The sequence below is a fragment of the Leucoraja erinacea genome, chromosome 11, assembly GCF_028641065.1.
Source record: "Leucoraja erinacea ecotype New England chromosome 11, Leri_hhj_1, whole genome shotgun sequence".
NCBI lineage: Eukaryota > Metazoa > Chordata > Chondrichthyes > Rajiformes > Rajidae > Leucoraja > Leucoraja erinaceus.
In genome coordinates, this window is record NC_073387.1 from 54,778,304 (window position 1) to 54,798,584 (window position 20,281).

The following is a 20,281-nucleotide window of genomic DNA, read 5'->3' on the forward strand; positions in this document are numbered from 1 at the left end:
AATACCGAGCCATAGCCAATGTAACTGTATACATGCACATAACTGTGCCCCACCCACCCACTACACCACATTGAAAGTTATCTGCTTTCTGAATGAAAAATTATGTTCAGTCACTACTACATGGGGGCTTAATTCTCAAATGCAAGCTCTGTGCAAAATGTACATTTAGTAATCTCACGTCCAAGACAAGAACACAAGTCAAAATAAAATAAAGAAAACTGCAGAAGATTAAAAAAAAAACTGCAGATGATGGTTGATTTAGAAAAAAAAAAACTGCTGGGATGCGGTGGGGGGGGGGGGGGGGGGGAAGGAATAGAGAGCGGAAAGAGAGGGGCAGGACAATATGTAGAAGCCCCCCCCCCCCTTTCTCTCCCCACACCAGGTATAGATCCCACCCATACCTGTCCTCCACACACCCCCTCCTGCTAGCTCCACATCCTGCAACCTTACAAAGCCATTTCACACCTCCCGTTATCATCCCTGACTTTTGTCCCGACCATCTGCTTGTCAAATAAAAAACATTCACTTGTCTACCATTTACCTGTTGCACTTTGTCCTGCCTCTCCCTTTCTCTTGTCCACCCTCCCCCCCCCCCCCCCCACCACAATTAGCCTGAAGAAGGGTCTCAACACAAAACGTCACTGAACTGTGTTCTCCAGAGGTGCTGCCTGACCCACTGATTTACTCCAGTACTGTTTGTCCAACAGGATTGAAGAGCAGCAAATTGTGAGGCCAGAGGACAGGATGTAGGGGGGTGGGGAGGAATAGGTGGGGCTAGAGAGGGGGAGAAGGGAAGGGAGAAAATTAAGTTTATCTGTACGAATTTCACCTTCCTTTATCAAACTGAAAAGCATACACTGTAGGAAATGTCTGGCAAGAAGCTTATTCTAGGTGCAGGTGAACTATTAACATGATGCCGATGATCAGACGAGTGTATAACACAGAGTGAGCCTGCTCATACATCATCTTGATTCACATAACACATCCCAGCTGTTTACTGCCTATGGCAAGATAGGCCTTTGGAAAAACCAAGTCAATCTAAATCAACTGCAATTGAAAAACCTCACGCATGTAATGCATCTTTCAAAGCAAAGATCCTTCATACACTCGCAAATCTATAAGAGCAGTCTCAATAGCTTAGGTTTAAATAAGTAGACACAAAATGCCGGAGTAACTCAGTGGGTGAGACAGGATCTCTGGGGAGACGGAATGGGCGACTTTTCGGGGCGAGACCCTTCAGACTGAGTCTAGGGAGACACTAGAGATATGGAAGGTGCGATCAGACTGAAGAAGGGTCTCGATCTGAAACGTCGCCCATTCCTTCTCTCCAGAGATGCTGCCTCACCCACTGAGATACTCCAGCACTTCGATTTAAGCCAACGTCTGCAGTTCTTTCTTGCACAGATTTAAATAGGTCTCTTCCTGGCCAAATGTACAGTGTATATCTATCTGCACCTCGTTACAATTCTAATCGTTTTGTAGATGGGAGGAAGAAGGGAAGTTATGACGGTTTTGTGGCCTCTGGTCTAATGGAGATTCTCAGGCGATAAAACTACATTGGTACTAGAGAAGAATTGGCCCATGTGGATCCATAAAAGAGCAAAACCTGAAAGCTAACTGGTGTGTTCAAATTCGATCGACAGGTTGAATAAATAACAATGGGATACAAAGTCAATATATGCCCAAACCTTACATTCAGTATTCAAACATTAATAATTATTGTGCAAATTTGTGTTAGGCATCATATTGGGGAAAAAAAGTTAAGGGGTTAATAAATTTTAAAAAAATCTGCCCGTGTTATTTTCCCAGAATCACACACCACACAATGGTTCACTCCATGTTGCAGCCCATGTAGACAAAGGCACTCGTTTTGAAGATGGAACAAAATCAGTTCACTGGTAGTGTTTCGATGCGACAAATACCTATCTTTTCGGTGAGCAATCATTAAGTTTCTGCAGGGAAAACAGAAAAGACGAAATTCATGTTACACTTTTCAATCAAAAAATTATAGTTTAAATAATACCTTGGACTTGGTGATTATTGGCCAACTAGAAAATTCATACATACTGCATATTAAGCACAAAAACAGTCTCCAAATGCAACTGAATTAACACAATGGACCATGGATAACAGACAAAAATGCTAGAGAAACTCAGCGGGTGAGGCAGCATCTCTGGAGCGAAGGAATTTAGATGCTGCCTCACCCGCTGAGTTTCTCCAGCATTTTTGTCTACCTTCGATTTTTCCAGCATCTGCAGTTCTTTCTTAAACATGGATAACAGACATGTATTTCCTGTCGGACTTAATTTATTCATAGTACATTATTACAATCCAACAGCTTACCAATACTTGAGACCAAAGTTTTGAGGAATGCTCTTAGATTTGAGTCACATGAAGGCCTGGACCCAAAATGTCACCCATTCTTTCTCTCCATAGATGCTGCCCAACCCGCTGAGTTATTCAGTACTTTGTGTCTATCCTCAGTGTCACCCAACATCTGCAGTTCTTTGCTTCTACATACGTAGCTTTCTTTCCTGCCTCACAGGCAAGAATTTGAGTCCAAATTCTACTCTAAAGGCAAGCACAAGTTCGACATTACACTCCACTTCAGTAATATAGGCGTGCTACACTGTCACACTCTGTAATGAAATGTTAAACGGAGCATATTTCTACACAGATATAAAATGTCTTGTATGCATCGGAAGAACAACCAAGGGGTTCACCTGCACCCAACCCGGGGCAAGGGAAGCACAAACACAGACACATGCGTTTAAGGTGAAAGGTGCAAGATTTAATATGAACCAGAGGGGCAACCTTTCCACTCAGAAGGTGGTGGGTGCATGGAACGAGCTGGTGGAGGAGATAATTGATCGTATATTAAAAGACACTTGGGGGTACATGGATATGAAAGGCTTAGAGTGACACAGACCAAAGGTGGGTAAATGGAACATTTTGGTCGGCATGGATGAGTTGGGATAATGGGGCTGTTTCTATGCTGCGTGACTCTATAGCTCAATGGTAAGGTGTAGACCATTTAGAACGGAGATGAGGAAGAGTTGTGAATCTGGAATTCTCTGCCACAGAAGGCAGTGGAGGCCAATACTCTGGGTGATTTCAAGAGAGAGTTAGATGGAGCTCTTAAAGATAGCAGAGTCAGGGGATATGGTGAGAAGGCAGGAACGGGGTACTGAATGTGGATGGCCACAGTGAAGGGCCGAACATCCTACTCCTGCACCTATTGTCTACCTAGTTTAGTTTAGAGATACAGCGTGGAAACAGGCCCTTCGGCCCACCCGGTCCGTGCCGACCAGCGATCCCCGCACATTAACACTATCCTACACCCACTGGGGACAATTTTTACATTTACCAAGCCAATTAACCCACAAATCTGCACGTCTTTGGAGTGTGGGAGGAAACCGAAGATCTCGGAGAAAACCCAGGCAGGTCACGGGGAGAACGTGCAAACTCCGTACAGACAGCGCCCGTAGTCGGGATCGAACCCGGGTTTCCGGCGCTGCATTCGCTGCAAGGCAGCAACTCTACCGCTGCGCCACCGTGACCCAATACATATTCTACACTAAAAATTCAAAAGTCTAAGAAAAACGAGAATTCCCTCTTTGCCCTAATCCAGTAGTTAGCTACTGAGAAAGATTGGAAGCCATTATAGAGGATCGCACCCGATTCTATGTCCACTGCAATCAGAGAATCCAATTCTCCTGTGGTCATTTTTGTATATATTATTAATATATGGTGAGACACAAAGTTAGCACTGTATTCATAACAAGAGGGTCAAATTATTTCAAATGAATAATGGGGACAGGGGGAAAAACAAATGGTTTTTAAACAACAAGTATAACTGATGTCAAGAACAAAAATAGATCACAGCAGGTCCTCTGTAAGAAGGAACAGCAGATGCTGGTTTACACAAAATGGTGGAGTAACTCAGCGGGTCAGGCAGCATCTCTGGAGAGAAGGACAGTGTCGAGACCCTTATTCGGACTGCTCCATGCTGGCTCGCTCGGCTAAGTTGCGGTTTGTTACTTGGACATGCAAGGAACTGCAGGTGCTGGAATCTTGGGAGGATGGCAGCAATGTCAGGCAACAGGGTCTGGGTCAGAACATATTCATTCCTACAGCAGACTCTCAGCAACTGTCTGAAAAAAGGTCCCGACCAGAGACATCACCCCCTGCATGTTCTCCAGAGATGCTGCCTGTCCCGCTGAGCTACTCCAGCATTTTGTGTCTATCTTCTCGGCAGGTCCTACCTGGTTCAGTGCAAGCAGCGGCTTCAGGGATCGTCGGGAGGGGAGTGATACGATGGCAACTCTTAAGCTGCCTAGATGTGCTCCTCGACACAATCCACATCAGTTTTTTGTGATTTGGCCTGGAGCACGCGGTTGACGAATACTCTGCTAAACACTTTGCAACAAGTTCCTTCCAGTAGAATAAATCAGGGTCGCTTATCTGTGGCCAAAAATAAAATGATTCAACTTCAATTTTCTCCAATTTAAAAGATAAATAGCAGCAGTGTGTTTATTTTCAAGAACAACTTTCCATCAATGCAGATCAAGATACAACAAGAAAAATAAGTTATTTGTTCCCTTCCCTCCTCCCCCCCCACCCCTCCTCCCTCCTCCCCCACCAAATCACATACTTTAAAACCTCATACATACACAGCATTTTAGGCACCATATCAGAGCAAGGATGTGCTGTCTCTGGAGAGGGTCAATAGACAATAGGTGCAGGAGTAGGCCATTCGGCCCTTCAAGCCAGCACCACCATTCAATATAATCATGGCTGATCATCCCCAATCAGTACCCCGTTCCTGCCTACTCCCCATATCCCCCGACTCCAATATTTTTAAGAATCTATTTGAAAGCAAGCCCCATCTAGCTCTCTCTTGAAAGCATCCAGAGAACCTGCCTCCACCGCCCTCCCTCTGAGGCAAAGTATTCCACAGACTCGCCACTCTCTGCTCTAAATGGCTTACTCCTTATTCTTAAACTGTGGCCCTTGGTTCTGGACTGCCCCAACATCGGGTCCAGAGGAGGTTTACGAGAATGATCCCAGGAATGAGTGGGTTGACCTATGATGAGCGTTTGACGGCACTGGGCCTGCACTCGCTGGAGTTTAGAAGAATGAGGGGGGACCTCATTGAAACGTACAGAATAGTGAAAGGCTTGGACAGAGTGGATGTGGAGAGGATGTTTCCACTAGTGGGAGAGTCTAGGACTAGAGGTCACAGCCACAGAATTAAAGGACGTTCTTTTAGGAAGGAGATGAGGAGAAATGTCTTCAGTCAGAGTATGGTGAATCTGTTGAATTCTTTGCCAAGTCAGCGGATATTTTTACGGCAGAGATAGATAGATCCTTGATTAGTACGGGTGTTAGAGGCTATAGGCAGAAGGCAGGAGAATGGGGTTAGGAGGGAGAGCTGGATCAGCCATGATTGAACGGCGGAGTAGACTTGATGGGCCGAACGGCCTAATTCTACTCCTACAACTTGTGAACATGGCACAGAACAGAATTCCCTCACACTTCCTCAATCTATACTCATTGTTTTAGGCGGATTTATAACAGGTTTTTTTAGATTTAGCTACAGGGTTAACCATCAGGCAAGGCCAGCCATGTACCACTTACTTTGCAGTGTAACCGCAGGCTCTCCACAGTCTCGTTTACTTCGAGCAACCCTTGAGTTTGGACCTCCAGTGCCAGGATCGACAGGGCCAAGACAGACCCCTGAAAAATACAAGGTAGATTCAGTTTAGTTTAGTTTAGAGATACACGCCCAGAACAGGCCCTTCGGCCCAACGAGTCCGCGCCTACCAGCGATCCCCGCACACCGACTCTATCCGACACACACACACACGGGATGATGTACATTAACACCAAGCCAATTAACCTGCAAACCTGTATGTCTTTGGAATGTGGGAAGAAACCAAAGATCTCAGGGAAAGGCGATCTTCCCAGCTATAAATTCCTTGGAGTACATATCTCGGAGGACTTGTCCTGGTCCCTCAACACCTCCAAGCTGATCAAAAAGGCACAGCAGCGCCTTTACTTCCTGAGGAGGCTCAAGAAAGCCCACCTGTCCCCCCGGATCCTGACCAACTTTTACCGCTGTACCATAGAGAGTATCCTGACCACCTGCTTCACGGTATGGTACAGCAGCAGCACTGCTGCGGACAGGAAGGCACTACAACGGGTGGCGAAAACCGCGCAGCACATCATCGGTGCCCCGCTCCCTGCCATGGATGCCCTCCACCGAAAACGGTGTCTGAGACGGGCCGGGAAGATCATCAAAGACCCCTCACACCCCAACCATGGACAGGGAGGCGGTACAGGAGCCTCAGGTCACATACTAGTAGGATGAGGAACAGCTTCTACAACAATACAATTACATTGCTGAACTCGGAGTCCCGCCGATAGGTTTCTCCGGTCCCTCCGTCCCCATTGTTTAATTATTCTGTATTTTTTGATGATTCTGTATCTTCTCTCTATCTATTTTTTTAATTTCTTTATGTACAACTACTACGGACTGACGCAAAACTGCATTTCGCTGTACTCATACTTGTATTTGTGCGATGACATTAAAGTTGAATTGAATTGAAAACCCACGCAAGTCATGGGGAGAACGTACAAACTCCGTACAGACAGCACCCGTAGTCAGGATGGAACCCGGGTCTCTGACGCTGTGAGACAGCAACTCTACCGCTACACCTCGAATCACTTTAAAAATTAAGTAACTCATTTTACTTCAAATTTCTTTCACTGTTGGCCAAACTTACTTTCGTCTTGGAGAAGATAAAGCGACAACTACAAGCTTTGAGTTGGGATTCGAGTCGCTCAAGATTCAGCATCTCCTTCCTAAACAAAAGAGGACAAGTTTGTCAGGTCACTCCGTAATGCAGATACAATTAGAACATAGAAGGAACAGTACAATAAACTAAACTAATCAACTTGTGCAGGAAGGAACTGCAGATGCTGGCTTACACTGAAGTTAGACACAAAATGCTGGAGTAACTCAGCGGGACAGGCAGGATCTCTGGGTAGAAGGTACGGGTGACATTTCGAGTCTAGACCCTTCTTCAGACATACAATGCCTGTGTTAAGTCAGTTCTGTACTTGTGGATGCTTACCACCAAAGTAGCAGACTGCTTACGACAAAATGCTGGAGTAACTCAGCGGGTCAGGCAGCATCTGTGGAGAACATGGATAGGTGACGTTTCACAGAGTGCTGGAGTAACTCAGCGGGTCAGGCAGCATCTGTGGAGAACATGGATAGGTGACGTTTCACAGAGTGCTGGAGTAACTCAGCGGGTCAGGCAGCATCTATGGAGCTAAGGAAATAGGCAACGTTTCGGGCCGAAACCCGTAAGGGTTTCGGCCCGAAACGTTGCCTATTTCCAGAAGGATTTTGGCCTGAAAAGTTGCCTATTTCCTTAGCTCCATAGATGCTGCTGCACCATAACTCAGCGGGTCAGGCAGCATCTGTGGAGAACATGGATAGGTGACGTTTCACAGAGTGCTGGAGTAAATCAGCGAGTCAGGCAGCATCTCTGGCAAATATGGATAGGTGATGATAAATGAATAGGTTAAAAGTTTGATGAAAGGTCCTCACCCGAAATGTTACCCATCGGTTTAGCTCTCAATATGCTGCCTGACCCGCTCAGTTTCTCAAGCACTTGCATCTATTTTTGGGATGAACCAGCATCTGCAGATCTTGGATTCTATAATGGACAGGTGACGTTTTGGGTTGGGACCTTTCTTCAGTCTGAAGAAGGGTCCCGACCAGAAACGTCACTTGTCCATGCTCTCCGGAGATACTGCCTGACCCGCTGAGCCTGGTTCAGAGATACAGCGCAGAAAAAGGCCCTTCATCTCACCAAGCCTATGACAACCAGCGATCCACTTACACCAACACTATCCTACACACTAGGGACAATTTACAGTTTTTACCAAAGCCAAATGAACCTGCAAACCTGTACGTCTTTGGAGGAAACTGGAAAAAATCCACGCCAGTCACGGGGAGAACGTACAAACTCCGTACAGATAGCGCCCACGGGCAGGATCCAACCCAGGTCTGTCCAACCTCTTAGGGGCTTAAGTGTTTGGACAGGCTAGATGCAGGAAGATTGTTCCCGATGTTGGGGAAGTCCAGAACAAGGGGTCACAGTTTAAGGACCGAGATGAGAAAAACATTTTTCACACAGAGAGTGGTGAATCTCTGGAATTCTCTGCCACAGAAGGTAGTTGAGGCCACAGTTCACTGGCTACATTTAAGAGGGAGTTAGATGTGGCCTTTGTGGCTAAAGGGATCAGGGGGTATGGAGAGAAGGCAGGAACAGGATACTGAGTTGGATGATCAGCCATGATCATATTGAATGGCGGTGCAGGCTCGAAGGGCCGAATGGCCTACTCCTGCACCTATATTCCATGTTTCTATGTCTCTGCCACTGTAAGAATGCAAATCTACCGTTGCACAAAACGTATTGGTGACGATGCCAATTTTTACGGGGAGAAGGCATGAGAATGGGGTCGAAGAAGAAATGGATCAGCTATGAGCAAATGGCAGAGTAGACTGGATGGGCTGAATGGCCTCATTCTGTTCCTATGTCATGTGAGTGTCTTGGGAACTACCACGCCGCACAAATAAACCATGTCTTGCCCTGAAGACAGCCGCCATCAACCATACCTGTCAGACGTGGAACAGTTCTGGACAAGCTCGTGGAACAATCGCAGAAAGTTCAAGGCAGTCGGTCCCTTCAGCCTCCAGTGCAGCTTGTCCAGAATAATACCCTCCATCCTCCTCATATCCGACACCGTGAATCTGCACTGACTGATTCCAATCAATTCGCTGACCTGTGGAACAGTGCGCTCCTCCTCGATGCTCTCCACAGCTAGGTACATACAGCACAGGCCAACACAGCACAAGTGTTTCGGCTGGACCTGGTCAAGAGAGTTGCATCGTCATGCATACCCAGCACAGAGCAATGAAATTCTTACAGGTCAGTACAACTGGTCAGTACAACTGGTCAGTACACACACACACACACATAATACGACAGATAAGGACGACAGATAGCACAATGGGCTAAGAGTTCGGCTGGCATACGGAATTTTCAAAAAATCCACCTAGCATGCAAATACTTTTTTTTTCCTTATTCAAACACAATATAGAAACCTGTAATGGAATCACGGGGGGTATGGAGAGACCGCGACGCCCTGTGGGGATACTGGGAGATTGGATGATGCAGCCGTGTCTCTGTACTGAACTGGACAATGCAAGGCTCGAATCATTTCATTTCATTTCATAATACTATGCTACAATTTTCAAAACACCTCCATCAAATAACTTTTTATGTTTCAAACAAAGGAACTGCAGATGCCGATTTACAAAAAAAAATATCAAAGTGTCTCGTTACTCCAGCCGCATTCTCCCCTTAACCTTTGACGCCTTTACAAATCAAGACTTATCAATGTCTGCTTTATAAATACCCATTGACTTGGCCTCCAGAACCTTGTGTGGCCATTAATTCCACAGATTCACCACCCTCCGACTAAAGAAATCGTTCATCTCCTTTCCAAAGGAAAATCATTTTATTCCGAGGCTGTGCTCTCGTTTCCTACACTCTGCCATTCCTGGAAATATCCTCTCAGCATCCACTCGATGTAAGTTTCAATGAGGTCCACCCCCCCCCCCCCCCTCATCCTTCTAAACCCCAGCGAGACCAGGTCCAGTGCCGTCAAACGCTCATCGTATGTTAACCCAATCATTCCTGGGATCATTCTCGTAAACCTCCTCTGGACTTTTACATACAACTTTTTGGACTCAGGTCTGCATGAGTCTCCTGGTGACATGCATGGGTTTTCTCCAGTTTCATAAGGAATAAGAGTAGAATTAGGCCATTCGGCCCATCAAGTCTACTCTGCCATTCAATCATGGCTGATCTATCTCTCCCCCCCTAACATCATTCTCCTGCCTTCTCCCCATAACATCTGACACCCGTACTAATCAAGAATCTATCTATCTCTGCCTTAAAGATATCCACTGACTTGGCCTCCACAGCCTTCTGTGGCAAAGAATTCCACAGATTCACACACATTTCCTTCCCCACTCGAAAGGCATACAGGTTTGTATGTTAATTGGCTTGGTAAAAATTGTAAATTGTCCCAAGTGTGTGTAGGATAGTGTTAGTGTGCGTGGGGGTCGCTGGTCGGCACAGACTTGGTGGGCCCAAGGGCCTGTTTCTGCCAAGTATCTCTAAACTAAACCTAAATATCATCGGGGTTATCAGGTGGGCACCTCCCCCCACTGGTGTTTAGTTGAGTTAGGCCCACGGCACCTCGGGAAGACCCAGCAGTTAGTTCTCAGAAAAATGTTCCCAATGTTGGGCGAGTCCAGAACCAGGGGGCCACAGTCTTAGAATAAAGGGAAAACCATTTAAGACTGAGGTGAGGAAAAACTTTTTCACCCAGAGAGTTGTGAATATGTGGAATTCCCTGCCACAGAGGGCAGGGGAGGCCAAATCACTGGATGGATTTAAGGGAGAGTTAGATAGAGCTCTAGGGGAATCAAGAGATATGGGGAGAAGGCAGGCATGGGTTATTGATTGGGGACGATCAGCCATGATCACAATGAATGGTAGTGTTGGCTTGAAGGGCCAAATGGCCTCCTCCTGCACCTATTTTCTATGTTTTTCTAAGACAGAGTCTTACCTTCATTAGACCCAGGAATCGGTCAAGCAGAGATACGGCCAAGACAAAGGTATCGGTGCTGAAACCAAAGAACTGGGAGAGGCTGAGGAGATCCTTGATTTCAAGGTCTCTCAGTCTCACTGTCATTCGGATCCCATTCTCATGTGCCGACTCAATGTCCTTCAAGCCGCTGATCCTGGGCTGATACTTGGGTTCTTGTTCCAGATGCCTGTTCAGCTGGTTCACCGCTGCCACGACTTCAACTCGTGCTCCTTCCGTTTCAATTCCGATCATCTTAAATGCAAGGCAAACACAACAATCGCAACGTCACTTTTATCAGCTTCAAGCGGAAAAAAGCGCGCACACAATAGTACAGAGGGGAGAAGGAACTGCAGGTGCTGGAACCTTGGGGAAAAACACACAAAGTGCTGGAGGGTCTGAGCGGGTCAGGCAGCGTCTGTGGGAGGGAGGTAAAGGACAGGCAACCTTTTGGGTGAGAATCCTTCTTCAGACTGCAGTCCCAACGTGATGTCAATTCAATACAAATTAACCAGAGATTCCAAGGTCGGCGCATTTTAACTGCAATAGGGAGGTTGCACGAAAGGTCACTGGGTCAGAGGGCTTGACGCACGGAGCCGCTCAATCCATCTGGAGGACATTCGTCACTTCCGGTATATGTTATTAATGCTAGAAACGCGTACTTTCCTACCTGTTAAAAACGCCAAAATGTTGAATTATTGCGCTGAAAAAAATTGTGGGAGTCGGGGTAAGATTGAGAGACATGTACCCAACTTTAGAATTCTAAACGTGAAGCGAAATGAAGGTATAGAGAAGCGAGAACTGAAGGGACTACAGCAGCTAAAGTGCTTGGTAAACATTGGCCGTGCAGATATTGGAATTGAAAATATTGGGAATTATCGCGTTTGCTCACTGCATTTCATCAAGTAAGGCATTATTTGTGTTTTTTTCTTGATTCCTTTGGTATCTAAAAAAATCTCAGAAGTGGCTGTAAATTTTTCTTCAGATGCATTTTCATTTTGTATGTAAAAACTCACTTGGGAACCATGGGCGATTTAAAAAAATTGCAGCCAGATTTATCACTTCTGAAACTTTTTAGGTGCCAAAGGAATCAAGAAAAAACACAAATAATGCCTTGGATGATGAAATGCAGTGAGCAAACGGCCAATGTTCGCCAAGCAATCTGGCTGTTGTTGTCCTTTCAGCTCTCGCTTCTATCTACCGTCATTTCTCCTCACTTTTGGAATTCTGAAGTAGGCTAAATGTCTCACACGCTTATCCTGAATTCCATAATTATTTACATCGCAAAAATGGACCATTTCAACGGGTTTAAAGGGCCCGCTACGCTGGAAACAATGGTAAGTGCCTACCTGCAGTTCATCGCTTGTAATCCATTTGGAGTAGCCTAGCAACAGTACGGGTCATGGGTCGTGACCCGACTGCCGTGAAACCTCCCTATACAGTCAATGTCAAATAATTCAGGTCCACCGCTGATTTTCAGGGACCTTTGGTTCCAGAGTCTTTCTAAATTCTCGGTTTTGTCGGACCAAGAGTTCACGGCCTCCATTAGGAGTCCACTGGTACTGGAACCGTCCACTCAGGCCACCAGGGGGCAGTGATAGGAGCGAGAACTGCCCTTAACCAACATCTAATTTGAGATGGAGCTAAAAAAAGACAATCTATAGAAACAGAGAAACATAGAAATTAGGTGCAGGAGTAGGCCATTCAAGCCTGCACCGCCATTCAATATGATCATGGCTTATCATCCAACTCAGTATCCCATCCCTGCCTTCTCTCCATACCCCCTGATCCCTTTAGCCACATCTAACTCCCTCTTAAATATAGCCAATGAACTGGCCTCAACTACCCTCTGTGGCAGAGAGTTCCAGAGATTCACCACTCTCTGTGTGAAAAAAGTTCTTCTCATCTCGGTTTTAAAGGATTTCCCCCTTATCCTTAAGCTGTGACCCCTTGCCCTGGACTTCCCCAACATCGGGAACAATCTTCCTGCATCTAGCCTGTCCAACCCCTTAAGAATTTTGTAAGTTTCTATAAGATCCCCTCTGATTTTTTTTTAGTAGTTTTAACCATACAGTTGCAGGATCAAGGAATGAAATTCCAAGCCTCCCATTGGGACCCACAGTCCCGTTTATATCAACGGGTCGATGGTGGAAAGGGTCAAGAACTTCAAATTCCTGGACGTGCATATTTCCGAAGATCTCTCCTGGTCCCAGAACACTAATGCAATCATAAATAAAGCACATCAGCGCCTCTACTTCCTGAGAAGATTACGGAGAGTCGGTATGTCAAGGAGGACTCTCTCGAACTTCTACAGGTGCACAGTAGAGAGCATGCTGACCGGTTGCACCGTGGCTTGGTTCGGCAACTTGAGCGCCCTGGAGAGGAAAAGACTACAAAAAGTTGTAAACACTGCCCAGTCCATCATCGGCTCTGACCTTCCTTCCATCGAGGGGATTTATCGCAAAGAACCCACAACATCCTGGCCACACACTCATCTCTCCGCTGCCATCAGGTAGAAGGTACAGGAGCCTGAAATCTGCAACATCCAGGTTCAGGAACAGATTCTTCCCCACAGCCATCAGGCTGTTTAAACACAACTTCAAACAAACTCATCTGATCTGTATAGGGTGATTTCACCAAATGTCAAATGAGCGTAGATCCCCCCTCACGTGACCGAAAATTTTAACTGGAGGACATATATCACATCGGTACATGTTAGTGAATGGGGAAACACGCACTTTCCCCACCCGTTAAAAGCATGGAAAACGGCCGATTTTTGAGCTGACATTTTCTGTGCTAGTCGGGGTGACCGTGAAGCACAGCGACCTAAATTTTCAGGCAAAAAAAAAGATAGAAAGTAAGGTAATTACAAGAGGGAACTGAAGGTAGAAAACAGCGGAAGTGAACAGCTGACATTTGCCGTGGAGATTTAAAGACCCAAAATATCGGGAATTATCGCGTTTGCTCGCTGAATTTCATCAAAAGTTAGGCATTATTAACTTATTAATGTTTGCAGGATATTTCCGTGCACTTGTCCATAATCTAAACAAACACTGGCTAGACTAGGTCATATAGGATAGACACAAAATGCTGGAGTAACTCAGCAGGTGAGGCAGCATCTGTGGAGAGAAGGAATGGGCGACGTTTCGGGTCGAGACCCTTCTTCAGCCGGGGTGATTGTTGTCCTTATTTAAAGAATAAGGAGCAAGCCATTTAGAACGGAGACAAGGAAACACTTTCTCTCACAGAGATGGTGGAATTCTCTGCCTCGGAGGGAATTCTCTGGATACTTTCAAGAGAGCTAGATAGGGCTCTTAAAGATAGCAGAGTCAGGGATATGGGGAGAAGGCAGGAACGGGGTACTGATTGCGGATGATCAGCCATGATCACATTGAATGGCGGTGCTGGCTCGAAGGGCCGATTGGCCTACTCCTGCACCTATTGTCTATTGATCCTATTGCTGCTGTCTGTATGGGAGTTTTGTACGTTCTCCCCGTGACCGCGTGGGTTTTCTCTGGGTGCTCTGGTTTCGCCCCACACTCGGCACACACTCAGTGGGCCGATGGGCCCCGTTTCCAAGCTGAATGTCTTAAGAAAAACCTAAAACAGGTGCTGGAAATCATTTCCAACATTCCACACGCGTACAATGGATTTGTTGCGCTAAATTGTTGACACGCGCAGGAGTGAAACGATGGCATCCGACCCGTGTCTATAAAAAGCCGGGAACACGCCTGGTAATGTATCCATGGAGACATTCCTGGTGGAAAAATGTCCGTCACCCTAGTACGAGATAGAACCGCAGGCAGCTATGTGACAACGAGCTACGTGCAGACAGACACCTGTTCAGCAAGTGGATTTACACCAGCTTTCCTCAAACACACAAGTGGCACAGGGAACAAAACGGCATTTAGTTTAGAGCTGCCCTTGGGCAAAAGGTATCGTAGTACAAGGAGCAGAACGGCCAGGTTTTGCAGCAGCTTCCTCCCCCAGAGCTATCAGACTCTTGAATGCCATGTAATGTGCCGCCAACATTATCTATTTTATCTTTTTATCCATTTTATCCTTCTGTTATTTTGTGTTGCACGGGGAGCCAGATGCAACGAAATTTCGTTCAGAATTGCATTTATTGGTGCATTTCTGAATGACAAGAAAGTTTTGATTGATCGATTGAGATACAGCATGGAAACAGCCCCTTCGACCCACCGTATCCACACCAACCATCGATCACACCTTCACGCTAGTTCCACGTCATCCAACTTTCTCGTCTACTCGCCAAAAAACACACTTGGGGGCAATTTACAGAGGGCCGATTAACCTACAAACCCGCACGTCGTTTCGGATGCGGGGGGGGGAAACCAGAGCACCCGGAGGAAACCCACGTGGTCCCAGGGAGAAGGTGCAAACTCCGCACAGGTCATTATTAGTCAAAAATCACATTTCTTTTTTAAAAGTACACTGCCAAAGCAAACAATATTAACATACCAGAATAAGTCAAGAGATATCGGAAGAGTAATGGTCTCTTTAAGAATAATGCGCAAGTCATTCGGATGAGAAGGGAATGGAGGGTTATGGTATGAGTGCAGGCAGGTGGGACTAAGGGGAAAAAAAAGTTGTTCGGCACGGACTTGTAGGGCCGAGATGGCCCGTTTCCGTGCTGTAATTGTTATATGGTTATATGGTTATAGAACGGAGACGAGGAAACACTTCTTCACAGAGAGTTGCGAGTCTGTGGAATTCTCTGCCTCAGAGGGCGGTGGAGGCAGGTTCTCTGAATACTTTCAAGAGAGAGCTAGATAGGGCTCTTAAAGATAGGGGAGTCAGGGGATATGGGGAGAAGGCAGGAACGGGGTACTGATTGGAGATGATCAGCCATGATCACATTGAATGGTGGTGCTGGCTTGAAGGGCCGAATGGCCTACTCCTACACCTATTGTCTATTGTCACAAAAAATCTCCATCAAAATTAAGGAGGGGGAGAGAAAATACAAGTTGCTTTTAAGTTGTAGAGTGGATGGGGGGTGGGGGGGTGGGGGATGGGAGTTGATGAGCAGGTCACAAAACAGTACAGAAACAGGCCGGTCAACCCACAATGTCTGTGCTGAACAAGACATGACACAAATCTCCTCTGTCTACAATCCAAATCCCCCCTTTACTTGCATTTCCACATATCTATACAAAAGCCTCTTAAACACCACTGTTGTACCTGCCCCCACCCCCACTGCAGGGGTGATAATCCTTCCATTATCACCTCTCCCCCAGCCAACAATGGGCCATTATGGGCTCCACCCTTCCATGGTCATCTATTGCTGCTGCTGCCCCCCCCCCCCCCCCCACATGTTCAGAGTGAGGAAGGGTCTCCACCCGCAACGTCACCATTTTCTCCATTGATGCTGAGTTTGTCCAGCACTTTGTGTCCACTTTGTGACCTGCCAGTCTTTTCCCTGCCTCTCCTCTCTTCCAGCTTCCACCATTCACCCCTGCAACCAGTCTGAAGAAGGGTCCCAACACACAAAAAACTCGCCTCTCCGTGTTCTCCCGAGATGCTGCCTGACCCCATGAGTTACTCCAGCATTTTGCGTCTGTCTTCAGTGTGAACCAGCACCTGCAGTTCCTTCCTACAAATACATTGGATTTTTTAAAAATCACTTTGGCCACATATCTGCATTTGTGCGGCAGTCCCACTATTTAAACTTGATTAGTACGGGTGTCAGGGGTTACGGGGAAAAGGCAGGAGTAGGGGGTTAGGAGGGAGAGATAGATCAGCCATGGCAGAGTAGACTGATGGGCCGAATAGCCTAAATTTTCTCCTATCTCTTATGATCTTATGACCTACTCCAGCTAGATGCAAGGATTTCACCCCGAAACGTTGCCTATTTCCTTCGCTCCATAGATGCTGCTGCACCCGCTGAGTTTCTCCAGCATTTTTGTGTACCTTCGATTTTCCAGCATCTGCAGTTCCTTTTTAGATACAGATCATTTTATAAGCTTCATTGTCACCTTCCCCTAGGTAATAATGATCTATTCTACATTTTTCTTGGTTAAAGTCCCCTTTGATGTCTCATTTTCATACCTCACCCTTCCATACCTCTAGTGTCTCCCTCTCCCCCCGACTCGACCCGAAACGTCGCCCGTTCCTTCTCTCCAGAGATGCTGCCAACATGACCTCAAAATGACCAACATGCACATATGTACGCACACACTCATCGACATTAACTAACACTAAGAAATTAATATTGAATTGCTAAACTTGCTATTGTGTTAGAAACATAGAAATTATTAGGTGCAGGAGTAGGCCATTCGGCCCTTCGAGCCTGCACCGCCATTCAATATGATCATGGCTGATCATCCAACTCAGTATCCCGTACCTGCCTTCTCTCCATACCCCCTGATCCCCTTCGCCACAAGGGCCACATCTAACTCCCTCTTAAATATAGTCAATGAACTGGCCTCAACTACCCACTGTGGCAGAGAGTTCCAGAGATTCACCACTCTCTGTGTGAAAAAAGTTCTTCTCATCTCGGTTTTAAAGGATTTCCCCCTTATCCTTAAGCTGTGACCCCTTGTCCTGGACTTCCCCAACATCGGGAACAATCTCCCTGCATCTAGCCTGTCCAACCCCTTAAGAATTTTGTAAGTTTCTATAAGATCCCCTCTCAATCTCCTAAATTCTAGAGAGTATAAACCAAGTCTATCCAGTCTTTCTTCATAAGACAGTCCTGACATCCCAGGAATCAGTCTGGTGAACCTTCTCTGCACTCCCTCTATGACAACAATGTCCTTCCTCAGATTTGGAGACCAAAACTTGTACTGCTTACATCTGCAAGAACGTGTAGCAATCAATAAAGGGCCATAGGCCTATTGCAAGTGTATGTACAGGCACATATCTATCCATGCATTTCAAATATGTATGTCATGTTTTATACTTTGGCAATATAACAATGGGTTTTTTTTATAGCTTTTAAATTGAAATTGAAAAAAATTGATTGCTGCCCGTCCCGCTGAGTTAAACTCCAGCAATATTGTGTGTATATTCAGCAAAGAGATGAATGCAGCTCAAACTAGGCTGCTGCCACCACCATGTCAGCCAGCTGGTCAGGCGAGGTATTGCTTGGATCAGACAAAACCACTGCAGGATATGCCCGGACCTGTTCCCCTACCATCTCCAAACCAAACCAAACCCCTTAAAGAATTAGTCCATTCCTCCCCCCCACCCCACAAATAGGCGATGGAAGCGGCAGCCAAAACTTGTGGTTCCCCAGGACAAACTAACGCCCATGGACTTTGTGTTGGTAGGAAAGAACTACACTCGAATTTTAGACCACGAAAGTTGGACACAAAAGTACTGGGCGGAGTAACTCAGCGGGTCAGGAAGCAATCTGTGCCGACTTTGAATGGATAGGTAGCGTTTCAAGTCGGGATCCTTCTTCAGAGTGGAAATTGAATATATATTTGTGTATATTACATTATAAATATATGTATTTATACACACTCACACAGTCTACTTGCATAAACACAGTGCGTCTGCAGAATGCAGACGCACTGTGTTTATGTAAGTAGACTGTGAGTGTGTATAAATATATATTTATAATATAATATGCATTCTGCAGACGCACTGTTTAATGCAAGCAGACTGCGAAATATATATATAAGGTAGACAAAAATGCTGGAGAAACTCAGCGAGTGAGTGATATAGATAGATATATAGATAGATATATAGATAGATATATAGATAGATATATAGATAGATAGATATATAGATAGATATATATATATATGTAACCACCAGCAAAACAACTACTACTGGCGGTAGTTCCAAGTACAAATGAAAGATATTTAAACCAGTCCATAAACCAGACACGTTTACAAAACAAAAAGTAAAATGGCACACACACACACACAAAGTATTGAGTTATCCAACACACACTTGCCGTTTTGTCTCCAAACTAACGCACGCACCCCACAGTAACATTGTGTACTGACTGAAACACAGCCCCACGCCACACTTTGCAACATTGGGCATTTGCAACAATCTAAATCCACACTGTTGCCAACCCACACGCTTTCTCTTGCTAAGATGTTTACAACACGGAATTAAAACTCATCTTGCAGTCGGTTTTTAAACCGAATTCGGAATTTTTTTTTAAAGATATAAACATATACAAGCAGATTAGTTACCTTGTGATGTCCTCGTTCTGTGGAGGCAGCAACGGTTTCCACCAAAGATCCTATAGCAAACCTTTTCAATCTCCCTCAATGTCCCGCCCCTGTTCCCTGACCATTGGTTTGTTTTCATGTACTTGCATTGGTCATGTCAGACGTCAATCGCATTGGGCGTCGATTTGTTATTGTCACGGTGACTGGGATAAGTCCATAAGTTCTCGGCGCAGAATTAGGCCATTCGGCCCACCGAGCCCACTCCACCATTCAATCATGGCTGGTCTATCTCTCCCTCCTAACCCCATTCTCCTGCCTTCTCCTCCACAATCCCTGACACACCCATACTAATCAAGAATCTATCCAAAGAACTGCAGATGCTGGAAAAATTGAAGGTAGACAAAACAAATACTGGAGTAAGTAACTCAGCGGGTGAGGCAGCATCTATGGAGAGAAGGAATTGGCCATGGTTCGGGTCGAGACCCTTCTTCAGACAGATGTCGATCCGAAATCCAGCCTTCCTGGATTATCTGTGTTTCCGGACCAACAGAGGCCACGGCTTACGAGTCGAGTCCGACAGTACCGGAATGTTCCGCTGAGGGACCTAGGTCCCGGCCCCACAGAGTCGGCCTCGGAAGTCGGGGGGGGGGGCGTTTTCAAGTGAGCTCTCGTAATTTTATCCGGATCAAAGGGGTGCCAGCACACCAGTGGCCAGAAAATCAGTGGTGGACCTGGAACATATTGGTGACTAAAATTAGTCACATGGCATTGGGGGTAGGGTGTTGACGTGGATAGAAAATTGGTTGGCAGACAAGAAGCAAAGAGTAGGAGCGAATGGGTCCTTTTCAGAATGGCACGCAGTGCCAGATGCAGGGAAAATGTTCCCCATGTTCGGCGAGGCCAGAACCAGGGGCCACAGTCTTAGAAAAAAGGGGAGGTCATTTAAGACGGAGGTGAGAAAAAAAATTCACCCAGAGAGTTGTGAATTTATGGAATTCCCTGCCACAGAGGGCAGTGGAGGCCAAATCACTGGATGGATTTAAGAGAGAATTAGATAGAGCTCTAGTGGCTAGTGGAATCAAGGGATATGGGGAGAAGGCAGGCACGGGTTATTGATTGGGGACGATCAGTGTGGGAGGAAACCGAAGATCCCGGAGAAAACCCACGCAGGTCACGGGGAGAACGAACAAACTCCGTACAGACAGCACCCGTAGTCAGGATCGAACCCGGGTCTCTGACAGGCAGCAACTCCACCACTTGGCATAACTAATTTAAATGGCACAACGCTCCATTGATCAAAAAAAGTGGACAATACTTATTGTTTGTGCAGTAAATGATGACACATGAAAAATCCAGTCACTGCGTATGGGAGTCTTGGCAATGATACAGGA

At 46.0% G+C, this 20,281-nt stretch overlaps 1 protein-coding gene across 1 annotated transcript; it reads right to left on the reverse strand.

The window, feature by feature from the left end:
• Positions 1 to 413: 413 nt before the first annotated feature.
• ccng1 (cyclin G1) lies at positions 414 to 18,965 on the reverse strand. The gene is made up of 7 exons (XM_055643317.1): positions 18,912 to 18,965; positions 10,720 to 10,992; positions 8,696 to 8,949; positions 6,789 to 6,867; positions 5,641 to 5,739; positions 4,266 to 4,464; positions 414 to 1,952 (listed from the first exon to the last, which is right to left on the reverse strand). Exons 2-7 carry the CDS (start codon positions 10,990 to 10,992, stop codon positions 1,945 to 1,947), a joined length of 912 nt encoding a protein of 303 aa, XP_055499292.1. The 5' UTR covers positions 18,912 to 18,965; the 3' UTR covers positions 414 to 1,944.
• Positions 18,966 to 20,281: the final 1,316 nt, after the last annotated feature.